Consider the following 17,357-nt stretch of genomic DNA (forward strand, 5'->3'; position numbering starts at 1 on the left):
TCATCAATTTTGGAGTACTATTATTGAGTGGATAGTGTGATAATGATATCTAACTAGACTATTAAATATATTCTCTGAATAGTTTTTCGATAATTATTCTGTTTGGACTATATGATCATTGATCAGTATGGATAATAGGATCAATTTAGTATTTACCTTATCTAGTTGATAAATACTAAGGAATTTTGGAGAATCGTGGAAGTTTCATTTACAATTATGAAAATGGTATTGAGTATTTGAGTTAGTGAATTTTTGTTTATATTCGAATTTTGAAAATCATGTGTCCCCAATGGCTAAAGACAATATATGGAGTACCAAGATAAGCCCAGTGTAGATTGCTGTGGAAATCTATATATAACCTTCGTTAACATTTGCATGTCGTCTCGTGCACCTTCACAGTAGAAGCACACCTCGAGGCAGACAACAGAGCCTGTCACTTGGTGGATGCAAGTAGGTTCTGCTTCAGAACGGAGGTCCATTCAATTTGCAAAAGCATCTTTGTATGAAGTATAAACCCAGACCAAGTTGCATCATTTGAGGATCAGGACGATCCACTTGATCTGTACCGCAACATAAAAACTATTCTCTTACCAAAAACATTTGAACAAACAAAGACATATAATTGAAGCACTTGCTTCAACGAAATTATATTGGGATCATATAGCATCAACAGAGGGAGCACTAAATTTTTCTGGAGACATCGCCTTTTAACTGCTCCACCAATGAACATAGCAGAACAGTACCACAAAATATACTGACCAATTAACATGTGTAGAGAAGAGTAGCATATCAAGATAGTATGGACTGTTTGAGGTTATAAGCTTGGTTCAATAATTTGCGTCAATCGCATAATCCCAACTGCTTTCTGACATCAAGATGCACATGAGTTGTGCATAAACGTAGTCTATCTATCTAATAAAACACACCTGTGGGGGGCAGGCCTCCATCCAGAATTCGAGCTACTATCAGTTTTCTAAGCCATGGCGTGGCAAAATAAGGCAATCCCAAAGAGTATGCTTCCTTACGCCCTAACACTCGGATCTACTGGATCTTTTCCTCATCTTCAAACAAAACATCAATACCCTATTCTTACTTTAATTTAAGATCCATGGCTTCCATTTATAGTTCTTTAACCCTATCCTTGGTGCTGTCATTTTTGCAGCTGGGAACCTGATCCTGTAGAGGCTGACCCATTGAAGGGTAGTTGACATACTTGGGATGATTGTTGGCATAATTGGCTCAAAGGATCAGCTCGTTAATGAATATCGTGTTATGCTTGCAGAAAAGCTTCTCAACAAATCTGATTATGACATCGACTCTGAGATACGCACTTTAGAACTCCTCAAGGTAGCGTACTGAACTATTGGCACTACATCTGTTGACCCTTTTATTATTATTATTATAATAATAATAATTATTATTATTATTGTTTGCTCTGCTTGGTGATGCTGCTGTCTTAACTGGGCATGCTGTTTGCAGTAATCAGTTTGGACTCTTTACATCTGTTGTTTTATTTCGTCAGACACATTGTTGTGCTTATTGTTTCACTGCAATGCTTACTCGTGTGTGGCGTATCGTCGACTGTTAAATGCAAATAACAAACTTGAAGCCACTCCATCTCCGCTACCATCGCTTGAATACGTTCCTACTACCTGGGAACAGCTGATGTTCCCTATTTTACCTGCTCTAGAAAATAATCCTCTTGTACCTCCCTCGTCCAATTCTAAACCCAGATCCAATCTTGCACCCAAACCCAGACCTACCACCAATTCCAACAATGCCTGCTATCCCAACTCTCCCCTCACTTCCTTCTGTCCCATTACCTGGGTTCCGAATCCCCTTAAGACGAAATGCACATTAGTTCATGTTATGTAGTTGTTTTATTTTCTAGCTCATGTTACAATAATTTCGTGATTGACTGTATTGTTCGAGATTAGAATTTGAGTCTTATCATCAGTAATTTCTTCTTTGTACCTGTTGTCCCTATTTAAGTTATCTATTTTTTCCGTCCTAATTCTTCTAAAATCATCTTTGGTTCTTTTGGACAATGTAATCATATGGCTGTGTTTGAACAATTCAGTTTGGTTGTATTATGAATTGTTCAAGTTGGTTGGTTCTTGGAGCCAAACAGCTGAAATTTCTGTTGCTTTTCGATGATTCTAACATTTTATTTGCTTAAGTGGTGGTCATCTGTTGCTTCTGTTATCAAGTGTGTTGAAGTTCAAAAGCAATGTTAGACACATTAATATCTTGATAGGCCGTTTTAATAGCTTATGTTATCAACGTTCAGACATTGGAGCCAAGGTGTTAATAGCTTCCGTAATAGCTTCAAGTATAGACATTTATACCATTGATAGGCCGTTTTAATGTTCAGACATTGATAGTCGTTGGCGCTTTTAAAACAATGTTCGACACATTAATAGGCCGTTTTAATGTTCGCACACATTAATTAATAATAAGACACATTAATATTCGTGAAGATAGGTGTAGTATTTTGGCGGTATATATAAAGAAATCCAAGAATGTAATTAAATATCTTAATCCTATAACACTAAAACAGCAATCCAAGAATGTTCGGACACATAAATAGGCCGTTTTAATAATAACACTAATAGGCCGTTTTCTAGAACTAATAGGTGTAGTATTTTGACCGGTATATATAACAAAGAATTGTTCAATAAATCATGTAACTAAATTAAAATTAAAATTAAAATTAAGTGCCAAGTCTTACCTCTCCCTTTTAGTTAAAATTAAAGCATGTAACTAAATCGTCTGATTTTTATTTCTCATTTGTTTTTCGTTTTTTTTTTAAATTTCGGCGTGGTTTACTACCGTCTAATTTTTTTAATCCCTTTTGTTTATTTACTGCCACCTAATTTTTATCTGTGTTTACATGCGAAACCCTACTACTACCTTTACATGCGAAATAATCATCGCTTTCGTGGTTTTACTACCGTCGGCTACCCTCTACTTTTTAAATCCCTTTTGTTTTATTTATTGCCACCTAATTTTTATCCGTGTTTTACCTAAGTACTACTACCTTTACATGCGAAATAATCACTACTGCTTTGTCTTTTTTTTAGGCACCCTTTTTCATTGTAGATTCGACTTTCAATGGTATGTTATCCCCACCTATCTTTTTATGTTTGTTTATGTAGGTTTTATTGAGTATCTATTTCTATTTGTTTCTACAGGATCCCATAGATAAGGGCAAACGTCCAATAGACCCTTATAAGGATCCTTCGAACAAGAAAAACAATATTTATGTTCCAGTTCAAGATGGACTCTACCTTCAGCCACCTACTCCTCAACGACCTGCTCGCCCCCAGGTATTGATAACTTCTATTAACATACTTTGAGTTACCCTCTTATTGGTTTTACATCACATTTTTCAACTCTCTTTCAAATATTTATAGCTTCCCTCGCAAACCAATTCTTGACAAAGGAAAATGCCCTATGGACTCCTTTTTAAGGAACCTTCAAACCAAAACAAACATGTCTTTGTTCCCCAAGATAGGCTCAATCTTCAACCTCCTCTTGGCTTCCGTGTATTTCTCTCTTGCATTGCCTTATTTATTCTTTTGTTTTATAAATGTCCTCTATCTAATCTCCCCGCCATCCGGTTAAAAAAAATGTAATGGCCCCGATGTATCGTGTCCATAAGGTGTTTCAATCGCCATTTAATATACTGACTTTTATGAATCTCATTTCCTACTTGCGAATTATTTTTCTACACCTGCTGCTTATGTATATTGCATTGTCTTATTTTTTTTCTTTTGCTTTATAAATGTGCGGCATTCCATCGATAGTGTTCCTCTATCTCATCTCCCCGCCATCCGATTCTCATGTAAGATGAGCTTTAATTAAAATGTAATACTATAATTGCTCATGCATTATCCAAAAGGTGTTTTTTGTACACTATAATCGTAGTAAATTCACTGCCATTTAATGCTAGCTTATATGTATAAATGTATAATATTTACCCACTAACTGTGTTGCATGTGGTCATCCATCTATTCATTTATAATTTGCTTTTTATTTTTGGGTCTTCGATCACTTATTATCCTTGACTACTTTATTCATATCTTTACATTTCACGCTTTCTAATTTTAATACTAACTGCCATATTTGCTATTATCTATGCATTCATATCTTTACTATTCGCTTGATTATACTTATAATTAGGTGCAGATAACAAATAGAATGCTAGGACAACAAGGCTCGGCGGGGAGAGAAAGGAGCACTAAACTAATTGGCAACCGGTCATGTCATTGACCAACAACCCATGGGTTCAACATTGAATGGCTCTCCTTCACTTCCACAAACTCCACTTCAAGCTGACAAGCATCAAGCACTTCTCCGCCATCCGGTTCTCATGTAAGAAAAGCTTTAATTAAAATAATACTATAATTGCTCATGCATTGTCAAAAGGTGTTTTGTACACTATAATTGTAGTAAATTCATCGCTATTTAATAACTTCCATTTAATGCCTTATATATGTATAATATTTACCCACCAACCGTGTTGCATGTGGTCATCCATCTTTACATTTCACGCTTTCTAATTTTAATACTAACTACCATCTTTGCTATCATCCATGCATTCCTCTTTCTCCCAATCTATTCGGTTGATTATACTTATAATTAGGTGCAGATAACAAATAGAATACTAGGACAACGTGCTCGAAGGGAAAGAGAAAGGAGCACTAACCTAATTGGCAGCACAAACTTCACCATCCAAAGTGCACAAGTAGTCACCCGTCATGTCATTGACCACCAACTGATGAGTTCAACATTGAATGACTCTCATTCACTTCCACAAACTCCACTTCAAGCTGATAAGCATCAAACACATAATAGTCCAGTTACACCTCATGCAACACCATACCGACGTCTTTCTTCTTCAGAGTCTCTTCGGAAATCTCTATCATTCCTTAATCCTGTAAGGCTATTTACACTCTCCGAAGAACGTGTCACATCAAGTGCCCATGCTGATTCATCGGATCAAAACAACACGTGAGTACTTCACTTAGCAATTTTCTTTAATCAAAATCTATATATAACTCACCTGTGCAAGTTTTATTGTAGTACATGTATCTCTTCTGCTTCCGTATCCTTACCTCATGCAATTCCACATTCAACCAATGAGAACTTTGTACCAACACCATCTCACCAAAATGCAAGGTTAGTACGTGGTTTATTACATCTTTCTCTTGGTTCTTTGTGGTTTGGTTTATAGTTTCAAAGAAAACCATAAGATCCGACCTAACATCACAAGTTTCTTCGCAGTACGCGTAACTGTAGGTCTTCTACCTCATCTTTTGTCCATCCAACATCACATTCGACAAATGCAGCTTCTACATCATCATCAACTAACCGAAATTTGCGGTATACTTCTTCACACTTATTGAAATTGGAATACCAATAAAATAGCACCTTTGTCAAAATATATACAATTATTTATCTTGCAGACAACAACCATTTGGGGATCCTGCACAATATTGTGAGGAGTTTCACCATAATGATTTTGACCGTCCAATTTCTGCTAATAATGCTGACATAAGTGATGATGAAGACGAAGTTGACAATATTGTTTCTAATCGTCTGATTGAACAAGGAAGACACTCCTTGGGAGAATGGATGTTCGTCCATTTTGTAATGCACTCCATTGGATGGATGAACGACTAAAAGATTCATCATTATCACGCCCTCGATTCGACTTGTTGTTTGCAAAGGGAAAGTCAAATTGCCTCCACTACGCCATTACCTCCAGCCTTAAAAGCTTTATATGATGGAAATGATCGCAAGTCAAAGTCATTTCGAAGTACATGAGACAATACAACCAAGCTTTTCGCATTTACGAGCCTTGGAGGAAATGAGCGTGTCTTTATCGGACGAGGTCCAAGGCCTTTTACTATACATGGTCGGGCCAAGTCCATAGAACCGGATCTCTAATTCGACAGGGGCGGCAGCCAACTTACTCTCACTTTTACATATATGATCCCAAAGGTCGCATTGGATATCGCCAACTTCAAATCCCCGCTTTGAACACGATGTTCAAGATAATTCATGCAACTATGCTCCAAAGATAATTGCTTCTCTGCTACTTTTCGCCATGCATCGATGTTCTTAGATCCGCCTCTCTTCAACATGGTGAGAACTTCAATGTACCTCGCTTATTTGCATTACGGTGCTACTAGAGACAGACGTCGTTATAACTTGCCAACCGCAGATGAGATTGTCGCCATTTTACACGGGATGGCGTGAAGGATAATATGAGGGATATTGTGATATATCTTAAAGGAGGGCAAGAATTCATGCAGATCGCTGAATGTCATCCAAATTTTACTTGCCTTTGCATTATGTGCTAATGTTTCCTTATGGAGAGCTTGGGTGGTCACCGATATGAGGCGCTCAAATACTAATGACCGATTGACACGGATGGATTTCTACTCTTATCGGATATTTGAACATACGGAGAATATTCTCGCAATCTTACGCGGGCACAAACTATTTCAAGAGTTTCGGTGGATGGATGGGCAAAGGATCGAACGAACAAAATGAGATATTATAGGCTACGCTGAGAAGACAAGCTTCGAAATGAACTTTATCAAGGTATCACCGATGTTGTTGCGGTGAAGCTTTAACCTAAACCAGATTGGAAGACGAGTGGTCTTACCGGCATCTTGTGTCGGCGGCCCTAGGCACATGTTCAAATTTTTCAGATTCAATGGCCATCACATCGCTACAATAAGCATCCTGATATATTTCTCACAATGACCGCAAATCCGCGACCGGGACGAAGTTGTTGAGGCATTGTCCGAAAGCACCAAATCGCAAATCGACGACCCGGAGGTCGCGGGCCCGTGTCTTTGAACTAAAGCGGCGGGCCTTGATGAATGAAATTAAAAAGAAAGGTGTGCTTGGTAATGCCGTTGCACATGTCTACACCATTGAGTTCCGTAAACGCTGGTTGCCCCATATGCATGCACTTATATATCTCCGACATTCCGACAAGATCCGTATACCGCCAAGTTGATCGCATTGTATGTGCAGAGTTTCGATCCGTAAACCTAACCCGAAGTTATTTCGACTGTCCTCACATGTATGGTTCATGGTCCATGTGGACTAAATAATCCTAACTCTCCATGCATGGTAAATGGTAGATGCAAGCATCACTATCCACGGACTTTTGCGGATGCTACCACCATGGATAAAGATGGATATCCCATCTACCGTCGTCGTGACAATGGTAGATCATATATTAATGAGGGGCATACTGCTTGATAACAGGGATGTTGTTCCTTATAATCCTTATCTTTCTAAGATGTTCAACCGCCATATTAATGTCGGTTTGTCTTTGGGATCCGTTGTGTTAAATACATTCATAAGTATATATTTAAAGGGCATGACATGACAACAATAGTGTTGAATGAGTTGGATGAGATCCAACAATACTTGGATGCGAGATACATTGGCCCACCGGAAGGTTTGGAGATTATTAAGTTTTCATCTTCATGAGGAGATTCCCACGGTTACAGGCGCTTGGCACTTCATCTCCCTGGAATGCACCGTAGTTTATAAAGCCGATGAACCAATACATGATATACTATCAAGGGCGGAGCACCAAAAGTCAACTTTGACCGCCTTCTTTGATTGTTGTGCATCGATTTAAGAGCAAGAAGCCTCACTTATCAAGAGTTTCCCCGAATACTATGTCCGAACAAACAATCTCGACTTGGACAAGAAGGATACGAGAGGAAAATTTGCTATTGGTAGAATGTATTTCGCCCTATCCTAACTCCGTGAGCGATTTTACTTGGCGCTTACTTCTAACCGTTGTAAAAGGACCTCAATCATTTGATGATCCGAAAAGGATTGATAATGGTCCTCCACTTCCAACTTTTAAAGATGCATGTGTTTGCACGTGGACTTCGGAAGATGACAAATAATGGGTGCAATGTCTACAGAAGCTTCACCATGCAGACTGGATATCATCTTCACCGACTATTTTGTGTTATTCTCGCAGAGTGCAATCCTTTGCAACCCCAAACATTGTGGAATGATTTTTGGGAAAATATATGTGATGACCTTCCACATAAGCTTCGCGACAATGTTCAACATTCCGAACCTACCCTGGCAAGTGCAAGATTATGGTTTATTTCTCTTAAATGAGATTTTGATAGAGTCGGGTAAATCAATCGGCTAATTTCCCTCTAATGCCGTTGCCTTTGTTAACTACAAGATGGAACTTAGTTGTTGCAAACCCACTCATATGGGACCAATGACAATTTCAGTTTGATCCTCAAAATGCAAAAGCACATGGCAAATGGGTTCTCCTAAATGCAGAGCAACGCTTTTCATATCAAATGATTGATAGATTCCGCTTCCCAAAATTTAGGGAAACTCTTCTTTTGAATGGAGCAAAGCAGAATGTAAAACTTTTGTTTACAACACAATCGCCGCTACGGTCGGTCTTTGAGGGGCATATTGTTATTATGGTCGCTTCATCCGAATAGCTTCATTACTATTGGGTCGGTGGTCGCATCGCCACTCGACCTTTAAATCCCACTAGATATTCTTGATACCTCTGTTTGTGGGTTTAGTAAGAATTCAATGCATGCCTAATTATTCAGGGAAGCTAAACTTATTATTTGGGATGAAGTCCCAATGCAAAATAAGTTTTGTGTGGAGGCGCTTTGATCGCGACACTTCGATACTCGCGACAATAATAAACCTTTTGGTGGAATAACAGTTGTACTTGGTGGTGACTTCCGCCAATGCCTTCCAGTTATACCCAAAGGGGTTCGAGCACGATTGTGCGTGCTTCCTTTATTGGTCTTCCTTCCTCCGAGTCACATTCATGTTCTAACTCTTGCCCAAAACATGCGATTGGAAAATGGAAACTCTACAAATATTAAGGCTCGCAAATTTCTTAATGGAGGTACCAAACCGTATTTTTCTTTGTACTATTTTGCTTAATATTGATATTCATTTGCATCATTCTTTGTACTATTTTTATTCGTACTAATATTCATTACTATTTTCTGGTTAATTAGATAGGAAGTGACCCAAGCGAGACAAATTGAACTACCATCAACAATTCATCGATGTGCAAATCTTCGGGATCTCATTTCTACTACATATCCTCGCCTAAATCAACCTACCACAGCTACACCGAATATTTAACTCGAAGCGACAATTCTATCTCAAGACGCAATGATGATGTCAATGATATTAATGCAGCAGCTTTAAATATGTTCCTGTGGGAAAGTACTCTCTTTCTAGCTGCGCAGAAAGATGGCGACGAGGATGCAAATCTAATCCAACCAATATTAACCAATACCCAAATGAGTACCTAAACTCACTTGATCCAAATTGGTCTACCACCGCTTTAGCCTCAACCTAAAAGTCGGTTGTCCTATAATGTTGTTGCGAAATATTGCTCCCAAAGATGGATTATGCAATGGAACCCGATTGATGGTGGTCTACTGTCGACCTCACGCTCTTTTCACAAGAATTTTGACTGGGTGAAAAGCGGGTAATCATGCATTTATTCCAAGAATATCTTTGTCACCATCGCCTTCTCTCGATTTTCCTTTTCATATGACAAGAAGACAGTTTCTCTCGCGTGTTGCTTATGCAATGACTATAAATAAGTCACAAGGACAATCGGTGAAGTATGTGGGGATTGACCTTCGCGACCAAGTTTTCAGCCACGGTCAATTATATGTCGCGACTATCAAGGTGTACTTCTTCGCATTTAATCAAGATTCTCCTCCCTCCAAATTCGAAAGTCACACCCCAAACTTTGTTTACCCGTAAGTCTTACTATAATCCGTAAGTTCTTTTCATTTATAGTCACGTGTTGAGTAGTTTCTCATTGAATTTATAGTCATCAAATTGATACATTTGTATTTGCTCTTACTTGGTTAATTTGCTTTCCGCTCAAATTATGTAGGTTTTGAGTTGGTGTGTAATTACATTTTGTCAAGATTGCGTTAAAGAACTTTTGCTAACCTTGGTTAGTTATTTTTCCCCTAATTTCTTCTTTTTTGATCTTATAACACCTGAATTTATAGTTCTATACAAATCTATTTCAATTCCTACTAAATGGTGACGCCTCGCTTATATGGTATTTAGTCAACGAAGAAATTTCAATTCTCATATCTTCAAACTTAGTGATCTCTCACGATTCTCGGGTATGTTCCTTTTCATTTTTCATTTTTCCTTCCCCTGGTCTCTACTTATTGTGTTGTTTAATTTTTTCATCCATGAACGGACGATGGGACCTTGGCCAATCACTATAACTTAGTGATCTCTCCTGATTCTCAGATCAAGTGAAACAGGTAACATCTCTTCTCTTATAACTCAATCTCTTTGATTTTCCATGTAAAGATTCAATTCATTTTAAAATCGTTTAGCCAGAGATGAATTATTTGTTTTCTTCTATGTAAAGGTTTACTCTGAGCTTCTTCTGGTGTTGTTACAGGTATTTATTTGCTTATTTATTAAGGGTTCTATTTTTTGGTTTTGGGTTTGTCAAAAAGTATTAATTTTGATTGATTTGAGCTTTGATTTGGTTCTACTGCTTTTATAGGTATTTTAGTGTAGGTAGCATTTCGGTGGCTATTGTTTGTTCTTTGATTTATTAGCGTTACACAAAGTCGCGTTTATGGAACTACCCCAATGAAAATTTTAGAAAATATGGTATATGTATACATTGTAAATATCATTTGTTATAGGTGTAGACCTTTTGATAGTTATGGGACTCGATGTATGTATTTTACTTGTGTTTTCGTAATGACTTTGTACGCAGGTGCTTTGATGATCCGCATTAGGTCAAATACTTTGGTGTACTAAGTCATAATGTTGAAGTGGTCTCATTTTTGTAAGCCGGTTATTTGGATGTACCGCATCCGTCGAGACGGTTAAGTAAATGGATTAACCAATGAGAAATATATGATTGTGATTTTCGTGTTATGACAGTTTTATATTTATGAAATGTTAAAAATACGAGGGAGATCTTTGCCGAATTTGACTATAAAACCACGTCATAGGTTTGTAATTGTTTGAGTTTTGGGCGTTACATATTTGCTTGTTCCAAAACTAGAAAAAGAGTCTAGAGGTGAATACAATCGTTCATTGTTTCACTTCTAAATTGTAAATTTCTTCTTCTCTTTAGTATATATAGTATTTCCTACTCACTCAATTTAACGAATTTAAAACAGATAATTACATACTTCTTCGATGAAGTTTCCTCAAGGCTTGGGATTTATGATAATGACATTGACATTGGCGAACGAGGCTGGGGTTTCTGGAAGAGTTATGATTGTCAACAATGTTATCTGTACTTTTGCTACTTTTTTTTGTTCTTGGCGTACTTTTGTGGGTGCTCTTTTTGGTACTGTTTTGATGTCCTCATTCAAACCACTTGTTGGAGTCTGATTATGTATTTGTTTCTCATATTGTTCTTATTTCATTTGGCTTAATTGATGTTCTTCTATGTTTAAGTCCATTTAGATGAATGAGTCTAGAACATATGTGCAAATCACTACCCGATTTATTGAATGAGAATTGTCTTTGCAGCCTTTTAACATGATCCAAAACATTGGAAAATCATCAAATAATGGGGAGGTTCTATCCAAATCACCCTTCAGGTGGTTCAAGTTAGTGTGATGTCGAGTTTCTCAGCCTAATAATCATTCTTGACCATAAATAGAACAATAGCCAGATAATAGAATCAAAACGGGGAGAGGGGTGTGTTCAAGTTCAGGTCGCTTCTATGAGTTAGCGCCGAGGCGACTCTATCAAAGCCCGACGGCACGGGCATACCCTAGTACTATATACACAGTATACTGGGAGGTAAGTGTTACACATGCTTTTACAATGAGGATCATCTTCCTATGTAAATACATTTATCTTTGAACTACAAAATCGTTTTTTTCTTCTTTAGTTCTTTTACTTTTCTCTGTTTTTTTTTCTTTATGTTTTCAAAATCAGGACCTTTCCTGAGTGCTTGTGTGTTGACTAGCAGACTGTAGGAGAACATGGCACCCTTGCAGGTGAGAACACCACTGTCAGCCGTGCATGATCAGATAATAAGTAATCTTCAGGCCAAGTTCCTTTCTCCACTTCACTGGGGAAAAGATCTGCATTCTTAACATTAAAACCAACTGAGTGCTCCTCTGTCTCCTCAGCTCCTCCGTCTTCAAAACCTTTTTCTGTCAGCTCAAACCTTGCTGGATTCCAGATTCGCTTCTGCAATGCCAAATTCAACTTGATTGACAATCATATTCATAAAGTACATAAGTAAATATAGCTACTACATGCTCCATTTAATGCATAAAAAGCTAAACAAAAAATCCTGGAAGGAATCTTTGTTCATTAAGGTTTACAGTATTTTACGATTAATACTAACCATGTTGCCTAAGTGCATAACTAATTACGCTCAAGTGCACTAATCATAACACATCCACTGAAACATTTTCATTTCAAGAGGCTTAGAGCTTCTACCTATTGCCTACAGTAATTTTTATTTTATTTTATTTTTTTTATAACAAACACTGATTAATTCATTAAGCAGAAAATAAAGGAGATACAGCTCATTACTCATTGAGTACAGTATACCATACAAGAATATTGTACTCGGAAATTGAATGATAGTTCACCAGTAAAATGATTGGAGAAAACATCATGTAGTGTAGTGTTACCCAAAAAAAGAAGGATATTTAAAAGTAAGTTACTTGAAATTCTTTGTAATTCACAACACCATTCCCATCTATGTCGGCTTTATTCCACAAGTCCTTTGTTTCTTCAGCACTAAGTCCATGAGGATGACCAGTCAAGCATAGCTGTAAATTTGTAATGTTAGAGTTACTTTTTATAGGAATCGATAAGTAAATCACTATAGTGGAATGTACAGTACCTGATGAAGTGCTTCACTGAAACCTGAGAAGGTAATATACTCGCCAGGGCTATCAGCCTTGAGAAAGGCAAAAGCATCAGTTTCCAACAGAGAAGCCTCACGAAGTTGGTACTGAAAGAAGAGAGAAGAGAACTTTAGGATGAGGAATAGAAAATTGAATGTGCAGTCGATTGCTACTTCCAAAAAGGGTCAAGATTAAAAAATAAAAATACAATTGATATCTCTGAATTTGACACACAAGGGTGCATGGCTATGATCCATATATAATTGAAGAAAATGTATGACTGGGGAGAAGAATCAAGAATGGACTCTTAACTTATTTTCATTTTTTTTTTGTGCTGGCAGCTGAGGGAGCGAAGACCAACTAATGAACAATGTAAATATTTGAGGATGGCTGAAACTAATCAAATCCAATAATATGGGAAATCCACTGCCTACTACAGATATTCATGCTTTGAGCTAAACCTCTATAGAAGACATAAAAATAAAATAATTTTTTTGAAAAAGATCAAAAGTCTTGAATGCTCTGGACAGGAAGAAGCACCCTTCCGAGACCAGAGGTGTGTGTGCCTAAGTGTCTCTTTCTACCAAATATTGCAAAAGAACAAGTGCTTGACATTTCCCCTAGCTGGTTTTTCATTTCACAGAGCCTTTGCTAGTGAAGGAGTCAGAACTTTCAATGTCATATTGCCAATTAAATAAGCAAATAAGTTGGCTACACGATCATTTTAACAATGGTATAGCATGTTTTTAAGACTATATAAATGCTATTTCTCTTTTTCCTTTTCAATATGCCAACTTTCTAATAGTTGACATACCTCAATTCAAATGAATCGTAGGAAAGGCAACATCCTGACACACACATCAACTATAACTGATAAACGTGTTCGAAGAAAGTGCAATATATGTAGAACCAATTGCTTACCTTAATGATACTAAACACAGCTTCACTCCAACTTGTCTTTAACGGTTTTTTGTACTTTGTAGGATTTAGAAGCCATATAAAATCTACACCACAGATGTTTCCTCGATGATTATGTGACTAACCCACTGTAGTCAGAAGAAACCACAATAGTTAAAATACAAATTGATAGGTCATGAGACTAAATGAAGGGATGTTCTTCAACCACCATACAAATGTGAAAACCCAATATAATGACCTTGTGTGCATCTGCATCGCTGTCAGTGTACTGATGTGCAGTATCATATGATGAAACAAATCCTTTATCGACCTAAGGAACTTGTAAACGTGCCCACGCTTGCTCCCATTCAAGTCACTTCAGAACAACATGTAACGGAAAATATTAGACACCTTTGTTTCACAATATCTACAAGACAGCAACTGCAGAAGTATAAATGAAAAACTCACCAAGAGAGTATGGTGGGCATGGAATTAAGCTTGTTCTCTTTTTATATGTTTCCACATATTGCAAAATTTTATATACCTATTACACAAAATAGTAGGCGTTAAGCTAAGAACTCTGCTTTCTTGACTAGGGAAAGAAAAATGGAACTAAAACAAATGAGATAGAATAATAATATAATATATAAAGGTAAGTTTATCTACCTGATGCAGTCGCATAATAGACAGGCTAGAGTTATGAGGAAATAGCAAATGGGTATTCACAATGAGGATTTCTTGCTGAACGCCTCCATTCAAACATTGCCAAAACGGTATGACTGATTCCACGGTAAAAATCTGGGCAACGCGTCTCCAAAGTCATTGAAGAGCAAATCTCTATAATCTACAATCCTAAAGTAATCCTTGTGTACAGCAGTAAGCAAACCTGCAATAAAAGATATATTTCTTCAGAAAAAGGAGGAGACACTACAGCACAAGCTTGGACTAAATAACAATGGTAAACTAGATCCTTTCCTTTTTCTATTTTTCTTATTCTTTGGTAAAGACACAAAATGACGTATCAACAGTCACACTTTTACTGATATTCCTCTTCATCTTCATGTACCTTTCTTTGTTATTGACAAACTGAAGAAGAACGTATAGTACAAAGAATTACTGACAGCGTGGGTAGTGTGTGGAATGGGAATGCTTGAGGATGTACAGATATAAGACTTTCTAATTCACCACATATTTCGGTTTGAATCCCCAAAAAGTGTCTGTATGCAGATTAAATTTAAACGGGTTGGGTCTTTTCTAGAGAACCTAACCAGCAACAGACTCTATTCGTGGAAGTCATATATATAAAAAAAAGTACTTACTAGCCCAGTGGCTAGGTATAAATAGACCAGACTTTCTGTTTTCAAAGTCCTAAGATAACGTCAAACAATATTCGTCAGATAATGGACTAAAGAATGTTTTGAGAGGCCTCAAAGAGATCTAGTGTTTTGAACAACACCAAAAATACATATAATTTCTCTGCATACACATATGAAAACCTTAATGCATAATGGTGGATCATGAATCAGTGAATCCTAGATCAACTTTGTCTGGCATAGCTCGATCCCAGCCACATTCAACTTTTTAAAATTGTACATGTGAAGGTAAGTCGGACATCCAACTGCACCAAAATTCCAGGTAAGAAGCAGTAGCAAGAGTTGTAAGTACGAGACAGACGGGGTATTATCATTAGATTTGAAGATTACTATTTAAGTCCTGACTTTCTTTTACTCCATTTAATGAACTTTCAAAGCATATTAGAAATAATTATCCACCCAAACCATGGGAGGTGATTGGCAGTGCCATTCTGGTCACATACTTCACCTAACACAAACAAGTGATATAGTATCTATTTTAGGTAGGAGGAAAGTAATATAGCTTGAAAATGACTTCTTTCCACCAAGATAATGTATGCATACATCTTTGTTTAGTAAACAAAACATTAATATCAAACACAAAACATCTTTGTCAAGTTTTCATGTCTTCTAAGTTTTAAAGATGTTATCAAGGTGATTAGACCAAGTCTCCTAACTTTGACGATGACACGATTTTGAATTGAACTCCTTATGAATTTGCTCACGTAATAAAAAAATAATCAGTACCACATCCTTGATTAAGCTCCAACATGGAGTATTCCAACTTTGACAGAGAATTTCAACATGATAGCCAACCAATACAAACCAATTAGAAATGGTGAAAGACCATACCATCTCCCCGATTGTTCGTCCTTGCAAGCTTGAAATTTATATAACCAGCATCCCCCAATCTTTTCTCATAAATGTCAACCAGCTCTTCATTTCCAACCCAAAATTCCTACCAACAAAAAGCCAATTCAGCATCCAAAGACCGTAAACTATACACGCCAATAAAAGACACAAATAAACAACAAAACACGAGGAATACAAAGTCTCACCTGAAGGCATATAATGGACGATCTATCGTATAACAACCTATCCAATATGCTTTGATTCCTGCTTAACCAATACACCTTATACTCGCTCTCGCGACAACTTTGGTTCTGTTTTTTTACATCAAACACCAATGCATCAATCCAAAGTTCCAAATACACAGATAATTCAACAAAAACTAAATGACCATTCTTTTTTTTTTTACCTCCTTGTCAAGTCTTTTGTAAATGGGAGCCAGAATGTTAAATGTAGTACAAGAAATACAAGGTTCAGCCACTAATGCATGGCTCACAATTCTGGAAATCCTTCCCTTCCTTCTACTCTCTTGAACAATAGAACCCGAAGTACTCTTCACAAAATTTGAATCTACAGCCTATTTATAAAACAGAAAACCAAATTTGAGAACAATATGATTGAAAACAATAGATGACCATCATTTAAAAACGATGAAAGATAATAACTTTGATGCCAAATGAAGGAATGAACCAATACAAGAGTCTATGTTACAAGGCAAGGAATGAAAATATATAAAAAAGAAGAGAAACTCACCATGAACAAAGCACTTGTTGTGTTGTTGTTGTTGAAAGAATAGATAAGAATAGAAAAGAGAAAGATTCCTATGAATGTGTTTATGGTTTTTTAAGGAAGAAGCTGAAATGTGAGAAGTTTTGAAGAAGAAGAGAAGAGAGAAACGTTTGTTGTTGTATGGTTTTTGAGATGATAGAAGAATGAGAATCAAGTGAGCTGGGCCGGGTTGGGCTGGATTGTGACTGGGTCCAGCTAAGCTAATGTGAAACATGTACTCGTTTTGTGATTATGAAATTATTTGATTCATGCATATGATGATATGAGTATATGACCTCTGTCTTGTCTTCCTTTTAAAATTTTTAAGGTGGGTTTGTTTTTGATATTTTAGTAATTTCCACCGACAACTTCTATAAATTTTGATCAATAAGAAATTTTAGTGGCTTACTTACGGCTAATCTTGCTTTGGTGACCACTTTATTTAATTTCTTGTTGAGACGTGAGAGTGATACGTTACTTGGGGCGTATTGATCGAGGTTAAGATATTTTGTGTGTTTTTATTATTTTTCATTTGAGATATTGTTATCAATTTAGGTGA

At 36.9% G+C, this 17,357-nt stretch overlaps 1 protein-coding gene, 1 long non-coding RNA gene and 1 pseudogene across 3 annotated transcripts; 2 read left to right on the plus strand and 1 right to left on the minus strand.

Annotated features, from left to right (window-relative positions):
• Positions 1–789: 789 nt before the first annotated feature.
• LOC147496150 (putative calcium-binding protein At1g02270) lies at positions 790–17,040 on the minus strand (annotated as a pseudogene). Its single transcript, XR_015198013.1, has 11 exons — positions 16,784–17,040; positions 16,440–16,607; positions 16,240–16,344; positions 16,034–16,139; positions 14,496–14,715; positions 14,294–14,373; positions 13,854–14,205; positions 12,929–13,039; positions 12,747–12,854; positions 11,836–12,261; positions 790–904 (listed from the first exon to the last, which is right to left on the minus strand). The product of XR_015198013.1 is annotated as a putative calcium-binding protein At1g02270 (transcript).
• LOC147496151 (uncharacterized) lies at positions 1,199–3,329 on the plus strand. The gene is made up of 3 exons (XR_015199605.1): positions 1,199–1,347; positions 3,084–3,117; positions 3,195–3,329. It is a non-coding gene; the product is annotated as an uncharacterized LOC147496151 (long non-coding RNA).
• LOC147496152 (uncharacterized) lies at positions 4,629–5,688 on the plus strand. The gene is made up of 4 exons (XM_086568531.1): positions 4,629–5,016; positions 5,089–5,184; positions 5,290–5,388; positions 5,472–5,688. The coding sequence occupies exons 1-4, from the start codon at positions 4,784–4,786 to the stop codon at positions 5,686–5,688; spliced, it is 645 nt and encodes a 214-aa protein (XP_086424657.1). The 5' UTR covers positions 4,629–4,783.
• Positions 17,041–17,357: the final 317 nt, after the last annotated feature.

The sequence above is a fragment of the Coptis chinensis genome, chromosome 6 (genome assembly GCF_015680905.1).
Source record: "Coptis chinensis isolate HL-2020 chromosome 6, ASM1568090v1, whole genome shotgun sequence".
In the NCBI taxonomy this organism is placed as follows: Eukaryota; Viridiplantae; Streptophyta; class Magnoliopsida; order Ranunculales; family Ranunculaceae; genus Coptis; species Coptis chinensis.